General features: G+C 37.7%; 1 protein-coding gene across 2 annotated transcripts; it reads left to right on the top strand.

Annotated features, from left to right (window-relative positions):
* Positions 1-4,104: 4,104 nt before the first annotated feature.
* On the top strand, positions 4,105-20,337 carry LOC125655983 (MFS-type transporter SLC18B1-like). Of its 2 annotated transcripts, none has more exons than XM_048886535.2 (14): positions 4,105-4,327; positions 7,686-7,892; positions 8,028-8,123; positions 10,154-10,227; positions 11,361-11,508; positions 12,583-12,651; positions 16,302-16,392; positions 18,082-18,227; positions 18,313-18,411; positions 18,555-18,649; positions 19,208-19,303; positions 19,515-19,589; positions 19,675-19,768; positions 19,945-20,337. In XM_048886535.2, the coding sequence occupies exons 2-14, from the start codon at positions 7,701-7,703 to the stop codon at positions 20,080-20,082; spliced, it is 1,413 nt and encodes a 470-aa protein (XP_048742492.2). In that variant the 5' UTR covers positions 4,105-4,327; positions 7,686-7,700; the 3' UTR covers positions 20,083-20,337. The 2 variants fall into 2 exon arrangements, with proteins under 2 accessions (XP_048742492.2, XP_048742491.2); XM_048886534.2 differs by lacking the exon at positions 4,105-4,327 and adding an exon at positions 4,475-4,681.
* Positions 20,338-21,025: the final 688 nt, after the last annotated feature.

Here is a 21,025-nt window from a genome sequence, read left to right as displayed (position 1 = left end):
TATTATGTTTGCTCCTCTCACATTTTTCATAATCTATTAATGATCCTCATTAATATAGGAAAAGTATTGAAAATTGTTAGACTAGATCGACCCAGTAAACAATCTACAGAATAAAGAGAACCATATCGCCAATTTCCTCGCATAATTCATCTGATATTACGGGATTGTTAAATCTGATAGGGTTCGACATTACATGTCAATTCAACAATTGGACACTGAGGCCACTTTATGATGTACAAATTCCTTAAAATGCATTACAAGTTCGACTCGCCATGACATTTGGCATTATATATATATATATATATATATATATATATATATATATATATATATCATCTAAATTCTACAATACTCCTGCCTCGATCTCTTTGAAAAATCAACCGCCGAACGTTCAAACAAGGGTACATTCTTTGATTACTACGCTGCAAAGTGCGATCGTCTTAATAATTGTTAGTAGCGTGTAAACTAACATTATGTCAGAACTGCAGGTAGTGTTCAGTATAACCTAACACCATGTCAGAACTGCAGGTAGTGGTCAATATAACCTAACTATGTGTCAGAACTGCAGGTAGTGGTCAGTATAACCTAACGCCATGTCAGAACTGCAGGTAGTGGTCAGTATAACCTAACGCCGTGTCAGATATAGTGGTCAGTATAATCTAACACCGTATCAGAGATAGTGGTCAGCAAAATCTAACGCTGTGACAAAGATAGTGGTCAGAATAACCTAGCGCCGTGACAGAGGTAGTGGTCAGTATAACCTAACGCCGTGACAGAGGTAGTGGTCAGTATAACCTAACCCCGTGTCAGAGATAGTGGTCAATATAACCTAACGCTGTGACAGAGGTAGTGGTCAGTATAACCTAACGCTGTAACAGAACTGAAGGTAGTGGTCAGTATAGCCTAACACTGTGTCAGAACTGCAGGTAATGGTCATTATAACCTAACGCCTTGTCAGAACTGCAGGTAGTGGTCAGTATAACCTAACACAGTGTCAGAGATAGTGGTCAGTATAACCTAACACCGTGTAATAACTGCAGGTAGTGGTCAGTATAATCCAACACCGTGTCAGAGATAGTGGTCAGTATAACCTAACACCGTGACAGAGGTAGTGGTCAGTATAACTCAACATCATGACAGAGATGGTGGTCAGCATATCCTAACGCCGTATCAGATATAGTGGTCAGTATAACCTAGCGCCGTGACAGAGATAGTGGTCAGTATAACCTAACACCGTGTAATAACTGTAGGTAGTGGTCAGTATAATCCAACACCGTGTCAGAGATAGTGGTCAGTATAACCTAACACCGTGACAGAGGTAGTGGTCAGTATAACTCAACATCATGACAGAGATGGTGGTCAGCATATCCTAACGCCGTATCAGATATAGTGGTCAGTATAACCTAGCGCCGTGACAGAGGTAGTGGTCAGTATAACCTACCGCCGTGTCAGAGATAGTAGTCAATATATCTTTACGCCGTGTCAGAACTCAAGGTAGTGGTCAGTATAACTTAACACCGTGTCCGAACTGCATGTAGTGGTCAATATAACTTAACACTGTGTCAGAACTGCAGGTAGTGGTCAGTATAACCTAACACCGTGTCAAAACTAAAGGTAGTGGTCAGTATAACCTACCGTCGTGTCCGAATGCAGGTAGAGGTCAGTATAACCTAACGCCGTGACAGATGTAGTGGTCAGTATAACCTAACATCGTGTCAGAACTGAAGATAGTGGTCAGTATAACCTATTGTCGTGTCAAAACTGAATGTAGTGGTCAGTATAACCTATTGCCGTGTCAAAACTGAATGTAGTGGTCAGTATAATCTATTGCCGTGTCAAAACTGAAGGCAGTAGTCAGTATAACCTAACGCCGTGTCAAAGATAGTGGTCAGTATAACTTAACACCGTGATAGAGGTAGTGGTCAGTATAACTTAACACCGTGATAGAGGTAGTGGTCAGCATAACCTAACACCGTGACAGAGATAGTGGTCAGCATAACCTAACACCGTGTCAGAATTAAAGGTGGTGGTCAGTATAACCTAACACCGCGACAGAGGTATTGGTCAGTATAACTCAACACCATGACAGAGATAGTGGTCAGCATATCCTAACGCCGTGACAGAGGTAGTGGTCAGTATAACCTATCGCCGTGTCAGAGACAGTAGTCAGTATAAATTAACACCGTGATAGAGGTAACGGAACACCGTGTCAGAACTGCAGGTACCGCCGTGTCAGAAGTAATGGTCAGTATAACCTAACACCGTGTCAGAACTGAAGGTAGTGGTCAGTATAACCTAACACCGTATCTGAACTGCATGTAGTGGTCAATATAACTTAACACCGTGTCAGAACTGCAGGTAGTAGTCAGTATAACTTAACACCGTGTCATAACTGAAGGTAGTGGTCAATATAACCTACCACCGTGTCAAAACTAAAGGTAGCAGTCAGTATAACCTACCACCGTGTCCGAACTGCAGGTAGTGGTCAGTATAACCTAACGCCGTGACAGAGGTAGTGGTCAGTATAACCTAACATCGTGTCAGAACTGAAGATAGTGGTTAGTATAACCTATTGCCGTGTCAAAACTGAATGTAGTGGTCAGTATAACCTAACGCCGTGTCAGAGATAGTGGTCATCATAACTTAACACCGTGATAGAGGTAGTGGTCAGCATAACCTAACACTGTGACAGAGGTAGTGGTCAGCATAACCTAACACCGTGTCAGAACTGCAGGTAGTGGTCAGTATAACCTAATGCCGTGTCAGAGATAGTGGTCAGTATAACCTACCGCCGTGTCCGAACTACAGGTAGTGGTCAGTATAACCTAACGCCGTGTCAGAGGTAGTGGTCAATATAACCTAACACCGTGTCAGAACTGCAGGTAGTAGTCAGTATAACCTACCGCCGTGTCAGAGGTAGTGGTCAGTATAACGTAACACCGTGTCAGAACTGCAGGTAGTGGTCAGTATAACCCACCACAGTGTCAGAACTAAAGGTAGTGGTGAGTATAGCCTAATATGGTGTCAGAACTGCAGATAGTGGTCAGTATAAGTTAACACCGTGTCAAAACTGAAGGTAGTGGTCAGTATAACCTACCGCCGTGTCAGAACTGCAGGTAGTGGTCAGTTTAACCTACCGCAATGTCAGAATTGCAGGTAGTGGTCAATATAACCTACCGCCGTGACAGAGATAGTGGTAAGCATAACCTAACACCGTGACAGATGTAGTGGTCAGCATAACCTTACACCGTGTCAGAACTGAAGGTAGTGGTCAGTATAACGTAACACTGTGTCAGAACTGTGGGTAGTGGTCAGTATAACCTAACACCGTGACAGAGGTAGTGGTCAGCATAACCTAACACCGTGTCAGAACTGAAGGTAGTGGTTAGTATAACGTAACACTGTGTTAGAACTGTAGGTAGTGGTCAGTATAACCTAACGCCGTGACAGAGGTAGTGATCAGCATATCCTAACGCCGTGTCAGAACTGAAGGTAGTGGTCATTACAACCTATTGTCGTGTCAGAACTGTAGGTAGTGGTCAGTAGCAGAAAGGATGTTAGCTGAAATCAACAAAAGGATTCAGACTGCTATTTCCAACTGGACACAAAGCAAAATCTCCCCAAATCCATCAGCCATCAATGTAGCAAATCTATCTGATTCATATGAAGTAAATTTTCCATTGAAGTTCAGCACCTCAGTGTATAAACAGTTCATAATGATCTAAGCATGTACATAACCAGTATTTGCTGAATACTATTACATCCGTCACGGGTTTTTCCCCGTTTAGATGTACACAAAACCTTCGAAAACCTATATTACCACAAGTAAGATATCGATCTCAAAAGTAATCTAAATTTACAAAGAATTTATTTCAATAACAGTTTAGGTAATTTAAGTAATTTAAACCTATAAAGTGAGTTTTAGATTACTTTATAGCTAGATAGGTTAGATGTGTATAAAACTACAAACAATTGTAGTTACGAACCTTTCAATTCATGCATTACCATTTACAACATCATAAACGTGCTTATGAAAAAGATGAGGATAACGAACAGTGACCAATAGCTTAATCCTATAAAGAATACAGAATTAAGAGTGGGTGAACACGGAGCCCTAAACACACCAGAGGCGGAATCAGGGTCCTATATCATGCCATAGTCTATCACATTCGGAATAGTAATACCTTCATAACGTTTCTTTGGTCGTTAAGTTACCTCAGACCTAAAGTATCTGTGGATTGCCATCAGCTGGCAGAATTAAGATGTACGTGCATGGTAAAATCTGAATGACTTATCATATCCATTCAGTGTCGTGCAATTTAGTCAGGTAAGTACAGACAGGATCAATATGAACAGTGGGGGGTTAAATATCTGTGTTAATATAGTAAATCATCTATTCTGTTTGGTTGTGGTCTTATGTATGATATAGGAGTTATGCTGGTGTTAAATGTTTAACCAAATATTGCTACATCAGATCAAATCTAACGATTAATTGTAAATAACAAATATAGTTTCTTTTTATGCAATGATACATGTACAAACATAGCGCAAATTTGTATAACACCTATTTCACTATGGTCTATTCGGAAGTGTTTTTGTGACAGCGGTGTTGATGTTTACACATTTACTGTGTATCATGAACAGCGGATTTCGATAACCTTGCATTACTCGTGGCGAAAAGGTAAATGTTTATTTTTTATTTTATCTTCCTTTAGACTTGGTTGTTTGTCCAACTCTTATCTACATAATTAGGCTTCAATTGTCAGAAAACGATTACATACTAATGTCAGTAAACAATCATTGTGTCTCGTTAAAGGTCAAGGTCGTGCCTCATCTTCGCAGATTCGTCACTTTCATATAACATCATGTCATCTTCGCAGGTAAAGCAGAAATAGTGTGCCCTCATTAAACTGGAGAAATATCTGCACCAATTAAGATGCGTCAAATAAGAATAAAACGTAGACAGTAGCGAAGGGCTCTAAATGAAACTCCGTCATTGTATACAAGTTGAATACTATTTTCCGTCATTGTATACAAGTAAAACACTATTTTTCGGCACTTTTGAACTATTGAGAGGTTGTACATCTAACCAAGCGTGTGATGTTAGTATAGTCTGATCGTCATACCTGTAACTGGCAAACTGTCACAGATCAATGATTTATAATAGTCCATTCTTGTGCCGAAAGCATATCGTTGTGATGTAAGTTCATCGATCTATTAGTTGGAGAGTTCGTTAATTTGTTGATGTAAGCCATTAAACAATTTTTAATACAAGCCAAATGAGCAAGATTCGATTCTCCAATAGCAGATGTTGCACGGTAGCTACAAATCCGCCAAGGGTTAAGAGAGGGAAAACGGATTGAAAAATGGACTTGGCTGATGAAGTTGGTAGTAGATGTACCTAGAAAATATTAACCTGGTAATTCAATAATGTCTTAGGTATAATCGTTTGACATTCTCTCTTCCCTGATTAATTCAAATTTTCCCATGGGTATCCGGTTTAGAATAGGTCTTCAGTACCCCTTGCTTGTCCTACAGTGTAACAGGCAACTAATGGAGCGGTCCGTCGGATGAGACCGCAAGAACCAAGTCCCCCTGTCACGATAACGATTTCTACCTGATGAGGGATTGAGTGTATATTGTTCACTAATATGGAGACGCCACTATTACCGGTGAAGGGCTGCAAAATTTATGCCCATGCTTGAAGCTTACCGCCTTTGAACAGGGGGATCTTTATCGTGTCGCACCTGTTGTGAAGGACCACTCCATTTATTCGCCTCTTACGACAAGCAAGGGGTACTGAGGACCTTTTCTTACCTGGATCCCGTAGGGGTCCATATGAGTAAAAATTCCCGAGAAGGACGTTAAACAATATGCGATCAATCAATCTGTCATATATCAAGCCTTTTAGTGATAGACAACACAAATCAGGTCTTGACATCTTTAATTTTGGACGTCTGTCAAGATCACCCCTTTGTTATACTGTTTCATGTTTTCCATCACAATTCTGAGGAGTAAATGGAGCGTGTCTTCGTAATTCCTATGCAGAGTTGAAACACCAAAAACCGTAGCGAAGTGAAAGGGAATATTTTTGATAATTCAAACCAAATCAACTCCGTTTTACGAGGGCTGTTCGATATGTTATGTGTATTGTACCACAGCGCGATAACGCTTTGCACGACTTTCTGGATAATAATAGTCTTGAATAGCTCTATTCAATACCTTTCCAACGATATAAACACGAGCCTTCAGTTCCACATAGTTTTAAACGTATAGTCATTTCAATAGAGCCAGTCGTTGACCACTGTTGTAAAAATGGTTGGGAAACGGGTTGAGAATATTGAAGAAATTAGAGCTTATATAAAAGTTCGCACAAAACTCAGTCATTCAGTAATGCAGATTTTTACTGAATTGGGAGAAGTTTATAGGTCTGATAAGGTATCTTATGAGACAGTTCGTAGGTGGAGAAAGAAATTTCTGACTGGCACAGAGTCCGTCAAAGATGCAGCAAAATCTGGCCGACCTGTGACTGTAACAGGCAAGACAAATGTCTCAAGTCAGGGAAATAATTGAAAATGATGGCAGATACACGATTCATAATATTGCCAAAGCTACTAGCATATCGCTATCGCGGGTGCATTTCATTTTGAAGCGTATTTTGAAAGTACGAAAGATTTCTTCCAGATGGATACCGCATATATTGACAGATGAACAAAAACGGGTACGAGTACAAACCGCTAAGCAATTGCTCAAAATGTTTCCCAAATTCAATCGAAGACAATTTGCAAACATTGTTACTGGTGACAATACATGGGTTCACTATTTCGAAACCTATAAGAGAAATTGGAAACAAACCATGGCTAACAAAACACGGTAGAAGGCCTGCAATTGCCAAAAGAACCCTAAGCACAAAGAAGGTTCTTTATTGCATATCTTTCTCATGTGATGGTATAGCCGTACAAATTCCGGTGCCGAAGACAAAAGTGTTACAGGTCGGTATTACCTAGATGTTATGCTAAAAAAGCTTAAGAAATATTATCATAAACGACGCCCTGTGTCAGGATTTAGGCATGTTCGTCTACTTCATGATAATGCTCCATCACATACATCTGAGCTTGTGAAGCAATTTTTGAAGTCGGAGAAGGTTACCGTTTTGCCACACCCACCATACTCTCCAAATCTAGCCCCATGCGACTTTTTCCTTTTTCCAAAACTTAAAAGTTTCTTATATGTTCTCGTTACAAGTCCCGACAAGCCCTTGGCTCAGCCATCAGTCAGTGCCTCAGAGGTCTACCTAAATCAGCGTACTGCGACGCATTTCAGAAATGGATTCAGAGATTGAAATTATGTATTTCAAACCGCAGAGAATACTTTGAAGGGATGTAATGTTTATTTCACTATTTGACTCGAATACTTTTGAGATATCGTACAATACACATTACATATCGAACAACACTCGTAATATCTGTTCATCTTACTTTGAACGCAAATAAAGTAGTTACATGTATATGGGACGAGAATGCAGTGTATTACAAAAATGATCGACTATGTTCTAAGAATAAAAAATAAATTCAAACCACATGCTTCGAAGTCGAATTCACTTTTAAGGCAATTGATGTGATGTGAGCCTGCAATCTATCTGACATTGAAAAAAAAGTGAATTTTATAATGTTTGCGTTTTAAAGGCCTTACTAAAACAAATGGAAGACAACGAACGAAAGTCCCTACTCAGGAATGACGGTGAAAATAGCACAACTCATAGAAAAGAAGAAAACAAGTCTTCACTTCCAAAAATTCCAAATAAGAAGAAGATTCTATTCGTATCCATGGCAATGGTGAACTTTTTCATGGTGACGTGTTACTCACTAATAGCGCCATTCTTTCCTGCAGAGGTATACTTTTCAAGAAAAGAATAATAAACGTGTAAAAATCTTGCTAAATGTTATCGTGATGAATCTTTTTTTTTATTTGCGTAGTAATTTATTAAATGGCAAATGATAAGTTTACAAATTTCTCTTTTAATTTAGGCTGAAAAGAAAGACGTTTCACAAACTGTCGTTGGAATGATATTTGGAGTGTTTGAATTAGTCATTTTCTTGTCATCTCCTGTCCTAGGAAATTATGTAAGTGTTTCTTTAGTGGAGAGTCAATATACATGACTTATGTTCTACAGTACCATTTGATCAGATAAGTAAATCTTTTAGCAAACATGCCAAGGGTTGCTAAAAATTCTGCTTTTATAGAATGTAATGGAAACTGTTCATGAAGAATGTTCTTTGAATTCCTCCCATCACACTTCAGGATATTCAAGTCTGATTCATTGAAATTGAATATTACAGCTCGCGACCGAAAAAGAGTTGACATAACCTTTCTACACATTTTGCATAATCAGATGATTCGATATCGCATACGAATCACTTAGTGTGGATTCACTTAAATTCGTGGGACCCATTTTCGTGGATTGTTCTTTTCTTTCTTTCTTTTTTTTTTTTTTACATTTATTGCATGATAGTCAGGGGGGTATAAAGATGTATTCACCCAAGAAAAATCATATTCCCCAAAGACAACGTCCGAGGGGAATATGGTTTTTCTTGGGTGAATACATCTTCATACCTCCTGAACATTCATGCAATAAATTGTTTATAATGCCAAGGCACCTGATCCCACCTCTGGTGTGTCCAGGGGTCCGTGTTTGCCCAACAATTTATTTTGTATTGCTTATAGGAGTTACGAGATTGATCACTGTTCATTATCTTCACCTTTCATATCGAAACGAAAGAATATTACAAAAATGCATTCGAAATTGGAGTCCGCTATACATTGTATGAAGCTGAGATCACTCTAACGGTAACATCACGCCGTCAAAGTATTAGAGGGTACAAACAACGAAATACAGTGATATGATATTTCCATTCTCCTTGAGTGCTGATTCACTTGCTTGATTTCGTGTCAACGAATATCAGGTGATTTAATTGTGTATCAGATACCCACGCATCAGAAATTCTGTTTGTGGCGTACGAACTATAAAAGTAATGACTCGGACTAATTGTTACGTCACTATAAACTCTGTTTCCCTTGACGTAAAATTTATGGAAAACGCACGAGGCTTACGAAGGGGAGAAATGTTATAGGGAGCATGATCTTTGAGGTAGATACGAAGTTCTATCCTCCCTTGCACGTGACTGTATAAACCAATCAGATAACGCGTTTCATATAATTATCATATTGAGGTATAAAGATACTGTTTCGTTGCGATGTAATTTCATGGAATTGGTTTCTGTATATTGAAACATTACACAAATTATTCTACTTTCAAGTTCGGGGAACGGGGAAATCGACGAAAATTGATCCCCCACAAAATCAAATGATTCTGTAATATACACCGTTTCTAATGTAAATTTTACCAATTAAACAACGCTTGAGATATATCCATATACATTGTATTAAGCAAAAAAGCCATACAATTATATTTTTGATATGTGATTACAACAATTGCACGATGTTATCAAGGTACAATTCGACTTTAAGATATATCGATGACGTTTTGTCTATTAACAATGATAGCTTTCATTCATATGTTGATTTGATATATCCCTGTGAGCTCGAAATAAAGGACACCACAGAGTCGTCCACTTCTGCTTCATACTTAGATATTTTATTGAAAGTAGACATTAACGGCAAACTGACAACTCAGTTGTATGACAAACGGGATGATTTCAGCTTCTCCATCGTCAGCTTCCCATATTTGTGTAGAATATTCCATTATCACCTGCATATGGTGTTTATATATCTCAACTGATTCGATATGCAAGAGCTTGTTCTGGGTATAGTCAATTTTTAAATCGAGGTAAGCTACTGACAAACAAGTTGATGGTACAGGGATTTCAACTGATTTTGACTACGGATAACTCCGTTTACCTGATCAGGATATAGGGCTTACGGCGGGTGTGACCGGTCAACCGGTCAACAGGGGATGCTTACTCCTCCTAGGCACCTGATCCCACCTCTGGTGTGTCCATGGGTCGTGTTTGCCCAACTATCTATTTTGTATTGCTTGTAGGAGTTATGAGATTGATCACTGTTCGTTATCTTTACCTTGCATACAAAACTAATTACAATATTTAGACTTAGAATTCACGACATTCTTTGGCAGATAACAAAAATTGGATCAAAGTTCATGTATCTCTCTGGAGCCATGATTGGAGGTACTTGTGCCATACTATTTGGGTAAGTGCATGTAAATGTTTATTTGTATACAATGTAAAACTTATACGGTACCAATTTTGATGCACCAGATGCGCATTTCAACCAATAATGTCTCTTCAGTGATGCTCAACTGAAATTTTTGAAATCCTAAATAACAGTAAACTTGTGAAAGCTATTCAAGGGGAAAAGAGAATGCCAAAAAGAGGAGACAAATTCGTCCAAGGATAAGAGCTATGCATAAGGGAGATAATCCTTAATTGTAAAAATGAATTTCTAAATTTTATCACAGCAATTAGATATGCATCCGTTTTTTCAAGCTAGTAACAACGTACTTAGCTACTGGTCTGTAGAGACCCTCGGGGACTAACAATCCACCAGCAAATTATATATAGGGCTCACGGCTGGTGTGACCGGTCAACAGGGGATGCTTACTCCTCCTAAGCACCTGATCCCACCTCTAGTGTGTCCAGGGGTCCGTTTTTGCCCAACTATATATTTTGTATTGTTTATAGGAGTTATGAGATTGATCACTGTTCGTTATCTTCGCCTTGCATTTAGAACTGCAATCAGCTATGGAAATAAGAGTAGTGGTTATTGGTACTCAATAAAAAAAAAGACCAATGTCCAAAATAACGGATCTCTCTAATGTATTATGGCCTGTTGGATTTTCCAAAGATCAATAAATGCGATATGAATCAATTACTAAATAAAATAATATTTCATATCCCGAAACTGTATGCAAAATACCGATGGTTCTGAAGTTTATCATACATTGAGGATTTCCCCCAAAGTCTAATCTTAATTTTATGGGGACTTTTTTAACCTCCTTTTAAATTCCTAAGGATGCACCTTCTAATAAGAATATTAAGAATAGCCTTTATTTATCCAGGATAACACAAATTAGCATATAGCTAGTTTCCATTGTGGTCCTCTAAATGCATTTTCCGTTTATGAACGATTTTTGAAGATACCAATTACGTACAGCATAAACTTGGTTCCAAATATCCTCATGATCTTCTTTAAAAAGCCAAAGAATAACATATCAAAATCAAAATAATTATCAAACAAATGTTCAGTATTTTAAGAAGTCAATTCTTGAATTTTGTGTGTGTGTGGAGATAATACTTTATGGGTATGCTACCTTCATATTTCAGGGTGTTAGATAAAAGTCCAGATGGAATTACTTACATTGTTATGTGCTTTCTGTGTCGAACAATAGAGGCTTTTGGATGCGCAATGCTTATCACAGCAAGTTTTGCAATTGTTGCGAATGTGTTTCCTGATAATGTTGCAACTATGTTGGTAGGTACATGAATAAAATTCATAATGTTGAAGTACATATTTAATTAAACCTTGTATTGCCTGTACATGTGAATTTGACATCTGTTGTCTGTACACTTGACTGTGACGTCTGTTGTCCGTACATGTGACTGTGACGTCTGTTGTCTGTACACGTGATTGTGACGTCTGTTGTCTGTACACGTGATTGTGACGTCTGTTGTCTGTACACGTGACTGTGACGTATGTTGTCTGTACACTTGATTGTGACACTTGTTGTCTGTACACTTGACTGTGACGTCTGTTGTCTGTACACTTGACTGTGACGTTTGTTATCTGTACACGTGACTGTGAAGTCTGTTGTCTGTACACGTGACTGTGACGTCTGTTGTATGTACACGTAACTGTGACACCTGTTGTCTGTACGCTTGACTGTGACATATGTTGTCTGTACACGTGACTGTGACGTATGTTGTCTGTACACTTGATTGTGACGTATGTTGTCTGTACACTTGATTGTGACACTTGTTGTCTGTACACTTGACTGTGACGTCTGTTGTCTGTACACGTGACTGTGACATGTTATTTGTACACTTAACTGTGACGTATGTTGTATGTACACGTGACTGTGACGTCTGTTGTCTGTATACTTGATTGTGACACCTGTTGTCTGTACACTTGATTGTGACACCTGTTGTCTGTACACGTGACTGTGACGTCTGTTGTATGTACACGTGGCTGTGACGTATGTTGTCTGTACACTTGATTGTGACGTATGTTGTCTCTACACTTGATTGTGACACTTGTTGTCTGTACAATTGACTGTGACGTCTGTTGTCTGTACGCGTGACTGTGACATCTGTTGTCTGTACACGTGAATGTGACGTCTGTTCTCTGTACACTTGACTGTGACACTTGTTGTCTGTACACTTGATTGTGACACTTGTTGTATGTACACGTGAGTGTGACGTCTGTTGTCTGTATACTTGATTGTGACATCTGTTGTCTGTACACTTGATTGTGACGTCTGTTGTTTGTACGCTTGACTGTGATATCTTTCGTCTGTACGCTGACTGTGGCGTTTGTTTTTCTGCTTAGGGTGTGTTGGAGACAGCCAGTGGTATTGGAGTCATAGTTGGACCAAGCGTGGGTGGGCTTCTGTATGAGGTAATACCTTTTCTCGATTATGGAGATTGCATACTTAATACATTTGTTAGGTTACTACCCCACTCCATCGCAAAGCAAACACGTACCAGATAAAATTCAGGAAAACAATTGTTTTGGGTGCAACAATCCAATCAATATAGAAGTGCAGAAAGGTAATATTGTACAGGTAGCTTGATAGAAGGCATGTATACGCTCTGGCTGTTGCCTAATTCTAGTATGTCATACATGATAAAACATGTTTAGATTAGTACAGGAGGACGACCCAGGTGATGTTGTAATACATGAAAGGCGAAGATAACGAACATTGATTAATTTCATAAATCCCATAAGCAATACAAAATAGATAGTGGGACAAACACAGACCCCTGGACACACCAGAGGTGGGGTCAGGTGCCTAGGAGAAGTAAGCATCCCCTGTCGACCGGTCACACCCATCGTGAGCCCTATAATTTGATCAGGTAAACGGAGTTATCCTTAGACAAAATCAGTGTGCCAAGAACGGTCTAAAAATCGGTATGAAATACGTCAGACAGCTTTTCACTCAATGATAAGTTATATGCTATGAAAAGATGAAGCTAACGAACAGCGATTACTTTCATAACTCAAAAAGGCGAATCAAGGCAGAGAGTTGGGCAAACACGGAGAGTGTCGACCGGTCACACCTGTCGTGAGCCCTCTATATTCCTCAGAGCAAACCGCAGTCAGAATCAGTATGCCAAGAACGGTCTAGCAATTGGTTTGGAACACTTCAGACACCAATGACAGGTTGTATTGGCATACTGCATCGTTATAACGATCATAAAATTTACGAAATGCTGACTTTAAAACGAGACTGTTGAAACCCCTGAAACATCATTGCATTTCATGGGGTGCAAAATTTTTGTTGATGTTGTAGATACCTCTATGCCACAAATTTCAAACCATGTCGAAATACACAATATATATGTTTCAGCAAAAAACCTGACGATAACGAATATCTAGTAATCAATTAAGAACAGTTATCAACCTTATAACTCCTATAGGGACTAAACAAATAGAGAGTTGGGCATACACGAACCCCAAGACATACCAGATCGTAATCAGGTGCAGAGGAGGAGTAAGCATCTCCTGTCGACTTGTCACACACGCCATGAGCCCTCTATCTTGATCAGGTAAACAGAGTAGTCCGTAATCAAAATCAGTGTGTTATGAACGACCCAACAATCGGTATGAAACAAATCAGACAGCATTTGACCCACAAATGTAAATGATTTAACAGTATGTACTATTTAAAAACTGTACAACAATCTTGGCAATGCAGTATTTGCTATAGAGGAATATAAATTTCGTATTCTTTCATCTGATGTTATTTCTTGCTTTAATATAAACCACATATTCATTGGAAGCTGAAGAGTTCCAATTTTACTTTTTGCATATACTGTAATCAAGGATTCCCCATCGATAGAGACTATTAAGGTGTAATTTTTATAATTGTCACTTGGATGAGAAGGAAAAAAATCTTAGATAAGAAAGACGTCGTGGGTGTTTTGTGCTAGTTGTGATCTACTCAAAGATAGAACTTTAAAATGACGCTAAATGTATGTCATTAAGTTCTCTACCGATTTAATCGTTTCTTTTCCTGCAAGTCAGTAAACAACCTTGTCTTCTCTAGTTACTTTCTAATTTATAAAACAAGTCATAACTTTTCAGAATTTCTAGTTGGGTAATTTGTCAAATATCTAAGGAGCTTGTGTACCGTCAGCTTTGAGGAGACTATTGAATGTTGAATTTTTACTCTGTTTTAAATCCAAAGTCGTTTTATTTCAGATTTAGTTATGCAAGGGCATGTTATGTCAATTGCTGTATGTTGAATTAAAATACTAGACACGTTGGAAAAAAGAGCCATGTCAGTGAATTGAAATGATGTTAACTTATGTGAAAAACAGACACTGTTTGTTCATCAAACCTTTTACTTACTTACTCAAACACTCTGTGAGCTTTATACAATAATTGTACTCAAACATCTCCAGCAACATTCTGTACGCTTTATACATCAATTGGACGAATGAAACCGCAGAAATGCCACTTTGAATTATGTTTATACATTATTCAATGTTCATTAAGTAACATTAAAACAGTAATACAAATTTTATCTAATTAATTTAAGGTACTAGAATAAACAAAGTGCACTGGGTCAACACAATGGCTGTAGTAGAGGGTTAGAGGTCATATAGTGTAGTCGTTTAAAATCTGAATTGCTGAAAAATATTTATTTATATATCTCTTTTTAAAAAATTCATATCTAGTGATCAGTCATCCAAAAATTACTTTGTTAAACACCCCTCTGATTCCCCGCACAAGTACTCTGAAGCTGAAGTGAAAAATACGCTAGAGTTCCTCATTGCCAATATATTCGTAGTCCTTCTTGATCAGGTCTACCAATAGTCTGTTGGAATTCTCATGGGCACGAATTGTGTTCTTTTGTTAGCTGACCCATTTTCATATTCTTATGATGCAGAATTTCTTCACAAAATTCTTTGTGAGAAGAAAAAATCTCTTGTTGTGGTCTTTAACTGAACATTGAAACATGTCGACAGCGTTTCATCTATTCCAATAATCATGGTCATTCATATATCGATTCGATATATCCCTGTCATCTCGAAATAAAAGACAACACAGATTCGTCCACTTCTGCTTCCTACTTAGATATTTTATCGAAAATAGATATTAACGGAAATTAATAACTAAGCTTTATGACAGACGGAATGATTTTAACTTCTCCATTATCAACTTTCCATATTTTTGTTGCAATATTCCATTATCACTTGCATATGGTGTTTATATGTTTTCGATGCATAACAATTTCTTCTGCGTACGATCAGTTTTCAAATCGAGGTAGACAACTGACAAACAAGTTGATGCTACAGGGGTCTCAACAGTCTCGTTTAAAGTCAGCAGTTCGCAAATTCTATGGTCGTTTGCTAATACAACCTATCATTAGGTTAAATGTGGTCTGACGTGTTCCATACAGATTGTTAGGCCGTTCTAAGTACACTGATTTTGATTGCAGATACCTCCGTTTACCTGATCAACATATAGGGCTCATGGCGGGTGTGACCGGTCGACAGGGGATGCTTACTCCTCCTCTGCACCTGATCCCACCTCTGGTATATCCAGGGGTTCCTGTTTGCCCAACTCTCTATTTTGTATTCTTTATAGGAGTTGTGAGATTGATCACTGTTCGTTATCTTCACCTTTATAGGAGTTAGGGGATTGATTACTGTTCGTTATCTTCACCTTTATAGGTGTTGTGAGATTGATCACTGTTCGTTATATTCACTTTTATAGGAGTTAAAAGATTGATCACTGTTTGTTATATTCACCTTTATAGGAGTTATGAGATAAATCACTGTTCGTTATCCTCGCATTTCATGTAACTAGATCTTGGTTGATATCAATATTCATTCTTCTAAGTTATTGTAGATTCTCGTAGTTCATGGTAAAGAAGTTGATTACCTACTGCATATCGCTATATTATAAAAAGACTATCGAACTTGCATTTGTGGAAATTGGCATTTTCATTGGTTCGCGAATGTTTCAAACCAAACTCGGTCAATATTCACCAACACAAGTTAAAAATCTCTATGAAATCATGTTACATATCTTTCCAGATAGGTGGATTTGGGTTACCATTCTTTGTAGTTGGTTCTATAACGATACTGAATGCGGTAGTTGGGTACTTCCTTATAGAGAATACTGATGGTGAGTACATTATGGTTCAGATTTTATATTTAAAAACTCACGCTGTCATGTCATTTTCATCGTTCATATTAGATATTTTGAATTCTGCTAGAAGAAAAAATCCAATATTTACGTCACTTGATAAGAAGCTTTCCAGGCTTAATGACGCTATATATTACCTAAATTAAGGACTATGCTCCTTAGAACGTGCTATGTTTACATGTATAGAATATAGGGCTCACGGTGGGTGTGACCGGTCGGCAACGGATGTTTACTCCTTCTAGGCACCCGATCCCACCTCTGGTGTGTGAAGGGGTCCTTGCTTGCCCGACTCTTTATTTTGTATTGCTCATAGGAGTTATGAGATTGATCACTGTTCGTTATCTTCACCTTTATAGGAGTTATGAGATTGATCACTGTTCGTTATCCTCACCTTTATATGAGTTATGAGATTGACAACTGTTCGTTATCTTCACCTTTATAGGAGGTATGAGATTGATCACTGTTCGTTATCTTTACCTTTATAGGAGTTATGAGATTGATCACTGTTCATTATCTTCACCTTTATATGAGTTATGAGATTGATCACTGTTCGTTATCTTCACCTTTATAGGAGTTATGAGACTTGATCACTGTTCGTTATATTCACCTTTCATAGTAGACAATTTTGTTATATCTGTGTAGCTAGACTGCTGTCACAATCTTATATGTAACTGCGTACTTTAAAATTTATGTTTTATATCATAAGGTGTGTATTGCTTAGGATAAAGGTATGTGCAAAGTTTCAGTGGCATCAATGCAGTATCTATAAGATACAATCTTTAAAAACAATCACACTGGAGTATCGTGTTCACAAACTGAGCATAATTTTGTTAAATCCATAGCTAATTGCTTAGAGGCTTTGGTTAAAAATAGACGTCCTGGAAATGTCAACACAAGATAGCAAATTTCAAGAGTCTCTTAGTGCTGGGTATCGCGAAATGAAATGTATGACGGATGGATGTAATTTAGACACAGCTAATGCAGAAGCGATTTTATCTAATATGGTGACGTCCAATGACGTGCAACATCAGATAGTCATTATTATTATTCAAAAAAGTCTGATTCCTAAACAAGAGAAAAACATCAAAATGTTAAAAGTGTTTACATAGCTTCTCGACTTTTCTGCTGTCACTAAAACTGCAAAATCTTCCGCACTACATACCATACTTTGAAATTAATCATCTTTTCACTAACATGTTGTGGAATCACTATATTTGGTGGGTGTTCAACTAATATGGATTTCGTAGGAATTCTTCTCCCATGAATTGCAAACCACAACGGTATACACAATTCATATTCCCCAATGTACAGGACTCTTATTTCACGAAATTACATTCCAACGAAAATGTGCCCCGCGAATGTAGATTATTTCACAGTACATGGAAGCTGCTTCTAAAATGGTATTTTGCATGAAATATTACAGACGTTTCTGGTATACAGATAGTTCAGTATGTCAAGAGAGATTTCAATAAAACTGCAATAGCTGCATGATGAATTAACATGCTTCCGATAAAATATGGTGGGTGTTAATATAGTGGGTGTGTCCATTCTATTTTACAGAATGCTTCATATCACATGGATATTTCGGATGTTGGATGTTCCGACACTGATAGAAGTTCTCATACTATTATCTAAACGAAATTGACAGGTTCTCCTATGTACTTTCAGAAACCCCAAGATCCGGATCCCAATCCATGTTTTTTCTGCTCAGGAATCCTTTCACGTGGATCATCTCCTTCACTATTGCATCCGGAACTTTCACGATAGGATTTCTTCACCCTACTTTAGCTTTACATGTTGCAAAATTACAAGAGGTAGAGTGGATTGTAAGAAATCCTCCCTATTTACAAACTGTATAGAATATTCTTATATGATTAACTCGTGTGTTTTATGTTGCAGTTGAAAGGAAAAACGGCATTGATAGGACTGATGTTTCTTATATCGGGAGGAATATTCTCCTTCACTGCACCTGTATTTGGTTATTTCACAGACAAAAAGGCAAGGATCTGCCTCAGGAATACAATGAGCTTCTAATCTGAAATTGTTTGCTCTATGTTCAGAATTGTTGCCAATCCCTGTATTTTTCTAAACATTTGTATATTTCTTCACACTTATGTCCTTCACTTACTATTTATGTTCAGGGTTATGTGAAAAGCATGATGGCAGCTGGATGTTTGACAGCGGCTCTCGGGTTTTTATTGATGGGACCTACACCAATTGGGGATCAGTTACCATTGTGTGTATATTGCTTTGTTCAGATAAATTGTTTATAATCAATCAAGAATACACGCAATACATTTTTTTGAAAATAATTTAATGGTCCATCAATAGCAATTACTACTGAATAAATAAAATAGTTACTGTGTTTTTCCTGATTTCCAAAGCCTTCCAGGACAATGTTGTTTCTAAGGGGACATGTTGTATCTACTTAACGTTAAGTTCGATTGACTTTACAATTTCTCGATTTGTAACCAGGAGGCCCCGGTGCTCTCCCCTATGACTGCATCAAATTTTCGATATATGGATCTTTTTCGCCCAAGAGCTATCATTAGAAATGAAAGTCACAAATGTGTTGCTTGGGACCTTAAAGACCGAGGTTGCATGTCTTGCTAGGCTTTGACATTAGGAAAAACCCTAATTGCTTAGACTATAAGCGTCATGCATAGCTGAAATTTTCTGTCATTTCACATACAACAGGTGATGTCCTATATAAGTGAAAATTTATCAAAATGATATGTAATATAAAAACAAAATAGAACTACATGGGTATCTCTTTTTATACTTCCCTAAATAGTGAACTCTGGTCTGTCATTGTATCGCTGGCGCTGGTGGGACTAGGTTTGGGATGTGCGATTATCCCTACATTCAGAAGCTTGATGGACTCGGCAAAGTAAGGGATTTCTATATGTATCATATTTTTATGGCGAAATCAATGATTGATTGATTGATTTATTGATTGATTGGTTGATTATGGTTTTACGCCGTTTTGGCATTATGTCAGCCATTTATGGTGAAATATCTTGAATTCAGATACAATGTAATATCGTTGTTGGGTCATTTATTTCTAAATCCACAAAATAACGATTACATTTTCTTCACAGAGCACTGAAAATGGAAGAAAATATGGATACATATGGTGTGGTTGCTGGTCTGTATAACAGCTGTTATTCGTTCGGGTATTTACATTACAATTCTATTCAATAGTTTATATAAATCTAATGTTTGTATCACAATGCAGTGAAGATTGGGAATATATTTTAGAGAGTTTTTGGGGCCCACCGTGGGAAGCGCACTAGTGGACAGATTTGGTTTTGATTGGTCAGCAACAGGCTGCGCAGGTCTTTTAACAACTTCAGTAAGTTAGATAATGTTACATGACTCTACCAGTGTAATCTTATCTCTATAGAGTAAGTACGGTATACCCATGTAATTATTTGTCGTTTATTTTGAATTCAAGTGTATAAAGAAACCATGGACTATACTAGAACCATTGTTTCCAAATTTAAATCCTAATTCTAATATTGCTTTCAGGCGATAATCATGACACTCTATGGTCTCTGTAAGTCTCCTGAGGAAAACACACATCAAGGACGAAGTTACCATGTTATAACTCATGAATCAATCACAAACAACAAAACACCCATCAAGGACGAAGTTACCATGTTATAACTCATGAATCTATCACAAACAACAAAACACCCATCAAGGACGAAGTTACCATGTTATAACTCATGAATCAATCACAAGCAACGTATGAGCACTATCATCTACATTTAGTGTCCGAAAATCTTAGTTATTGAACTAAACCTTACAATATTAAATACTGAAGGATGAATTTATAACTAAGCTCTCAGTATTTCTGCATTTTTGTTATTTTTGTTTCAGCATCATGTAATGCATTCATAAATAAAGATATTGATTTGCTTCCTGTGAAGAATCTATTGGGATTCGCGTGTTGATAGGTATGTCTTTCTACTTCTCCAAATGGGAACGAATGCTTAGAAATTGTTCTGATCAAAATCATTTTTGAGAGAATGAAATCCCACATTAGACACATCAAAACAAAAGCACGTACCATATATCCTTCTCTGTTTAGTAAACCAGAAGTGTTCAAAGAATTAAATAGGTTACATGAGGAATATGTTTTGGTTCCAGCTGACAATGCTTGTCACAACATTGTCTTTGTTTGCAAGGTTCATTATTACAACTGTATTTTAAACGAACTTGGCATTGATTCCACTTTTGGTAATCGTATTTGTACTCCAATTGCCCTGTCAAAAGATGAAATTCTTCAAAACCATGCTTCAGTATTAGACACATTTTATATCCCAGCCAATGGGTCGAATGAATATGAGTTACCGTACCTATATTGGAACCCTAAACTTCATAAAAACCCTCACAAACAAAGATACATTGCTGAATCCAGTAAGTGTTCTATGAACCTTCTATCTTTGCTCCTCACGATAATGTTAACAGCTGCAAAGGAGAAACGTTAAACGTACTGTGCAACTACATATGCCAGAGGGGGTGTAAATCAAATGTAGATTCTAAAAAATTCTAAAGAACTTTTAGTAAACTAGAAATCGCAAACCTTTTCTCAAATCAACAAAAT

Source organism: Ostrea edulis, chromosome 7 (genome assembly GCF_947568905.1).
Source record: "Ostrea edulis chromosome 7, xbOstEdul1.1, whole genome shotgun sequence".
Lineage (NCBI taxonomy): Eukaryota > Metazoa > Mollusca > Bivalvia > Ostreida > Ostreidae > Ostrea > Ostrea edulis.
Note: the sequence above shows the minus strand (reverse complement) of the source record. Positions and strands in the feature narration are given on the sequence as shown.

Bases quoted from the DNA above. Each gene is read 5' to 3' on its own strand.
- LOC125655983 (XM_048886535.2), top strand. From the start codon at position 7,701: ATGGAAGACAACGAACGAAAGTCCCTACTCAGGAATGACGGTGAAAAT. The intron at 16,393-18,081 runs GTGAGTACATTA...ATGTACTTTCAG, and splicing joins CCTTATAGAGAATACTGATG to AAACCCCAAGATCCGGATCC. The intron at 18,228-18,312 runs GTAGAGTGGATT...TTTATGTTGCAG, and splicing joins ATGTTGCAAAATTACAAGAG to TTGAAAGGAAAAACGGCATT.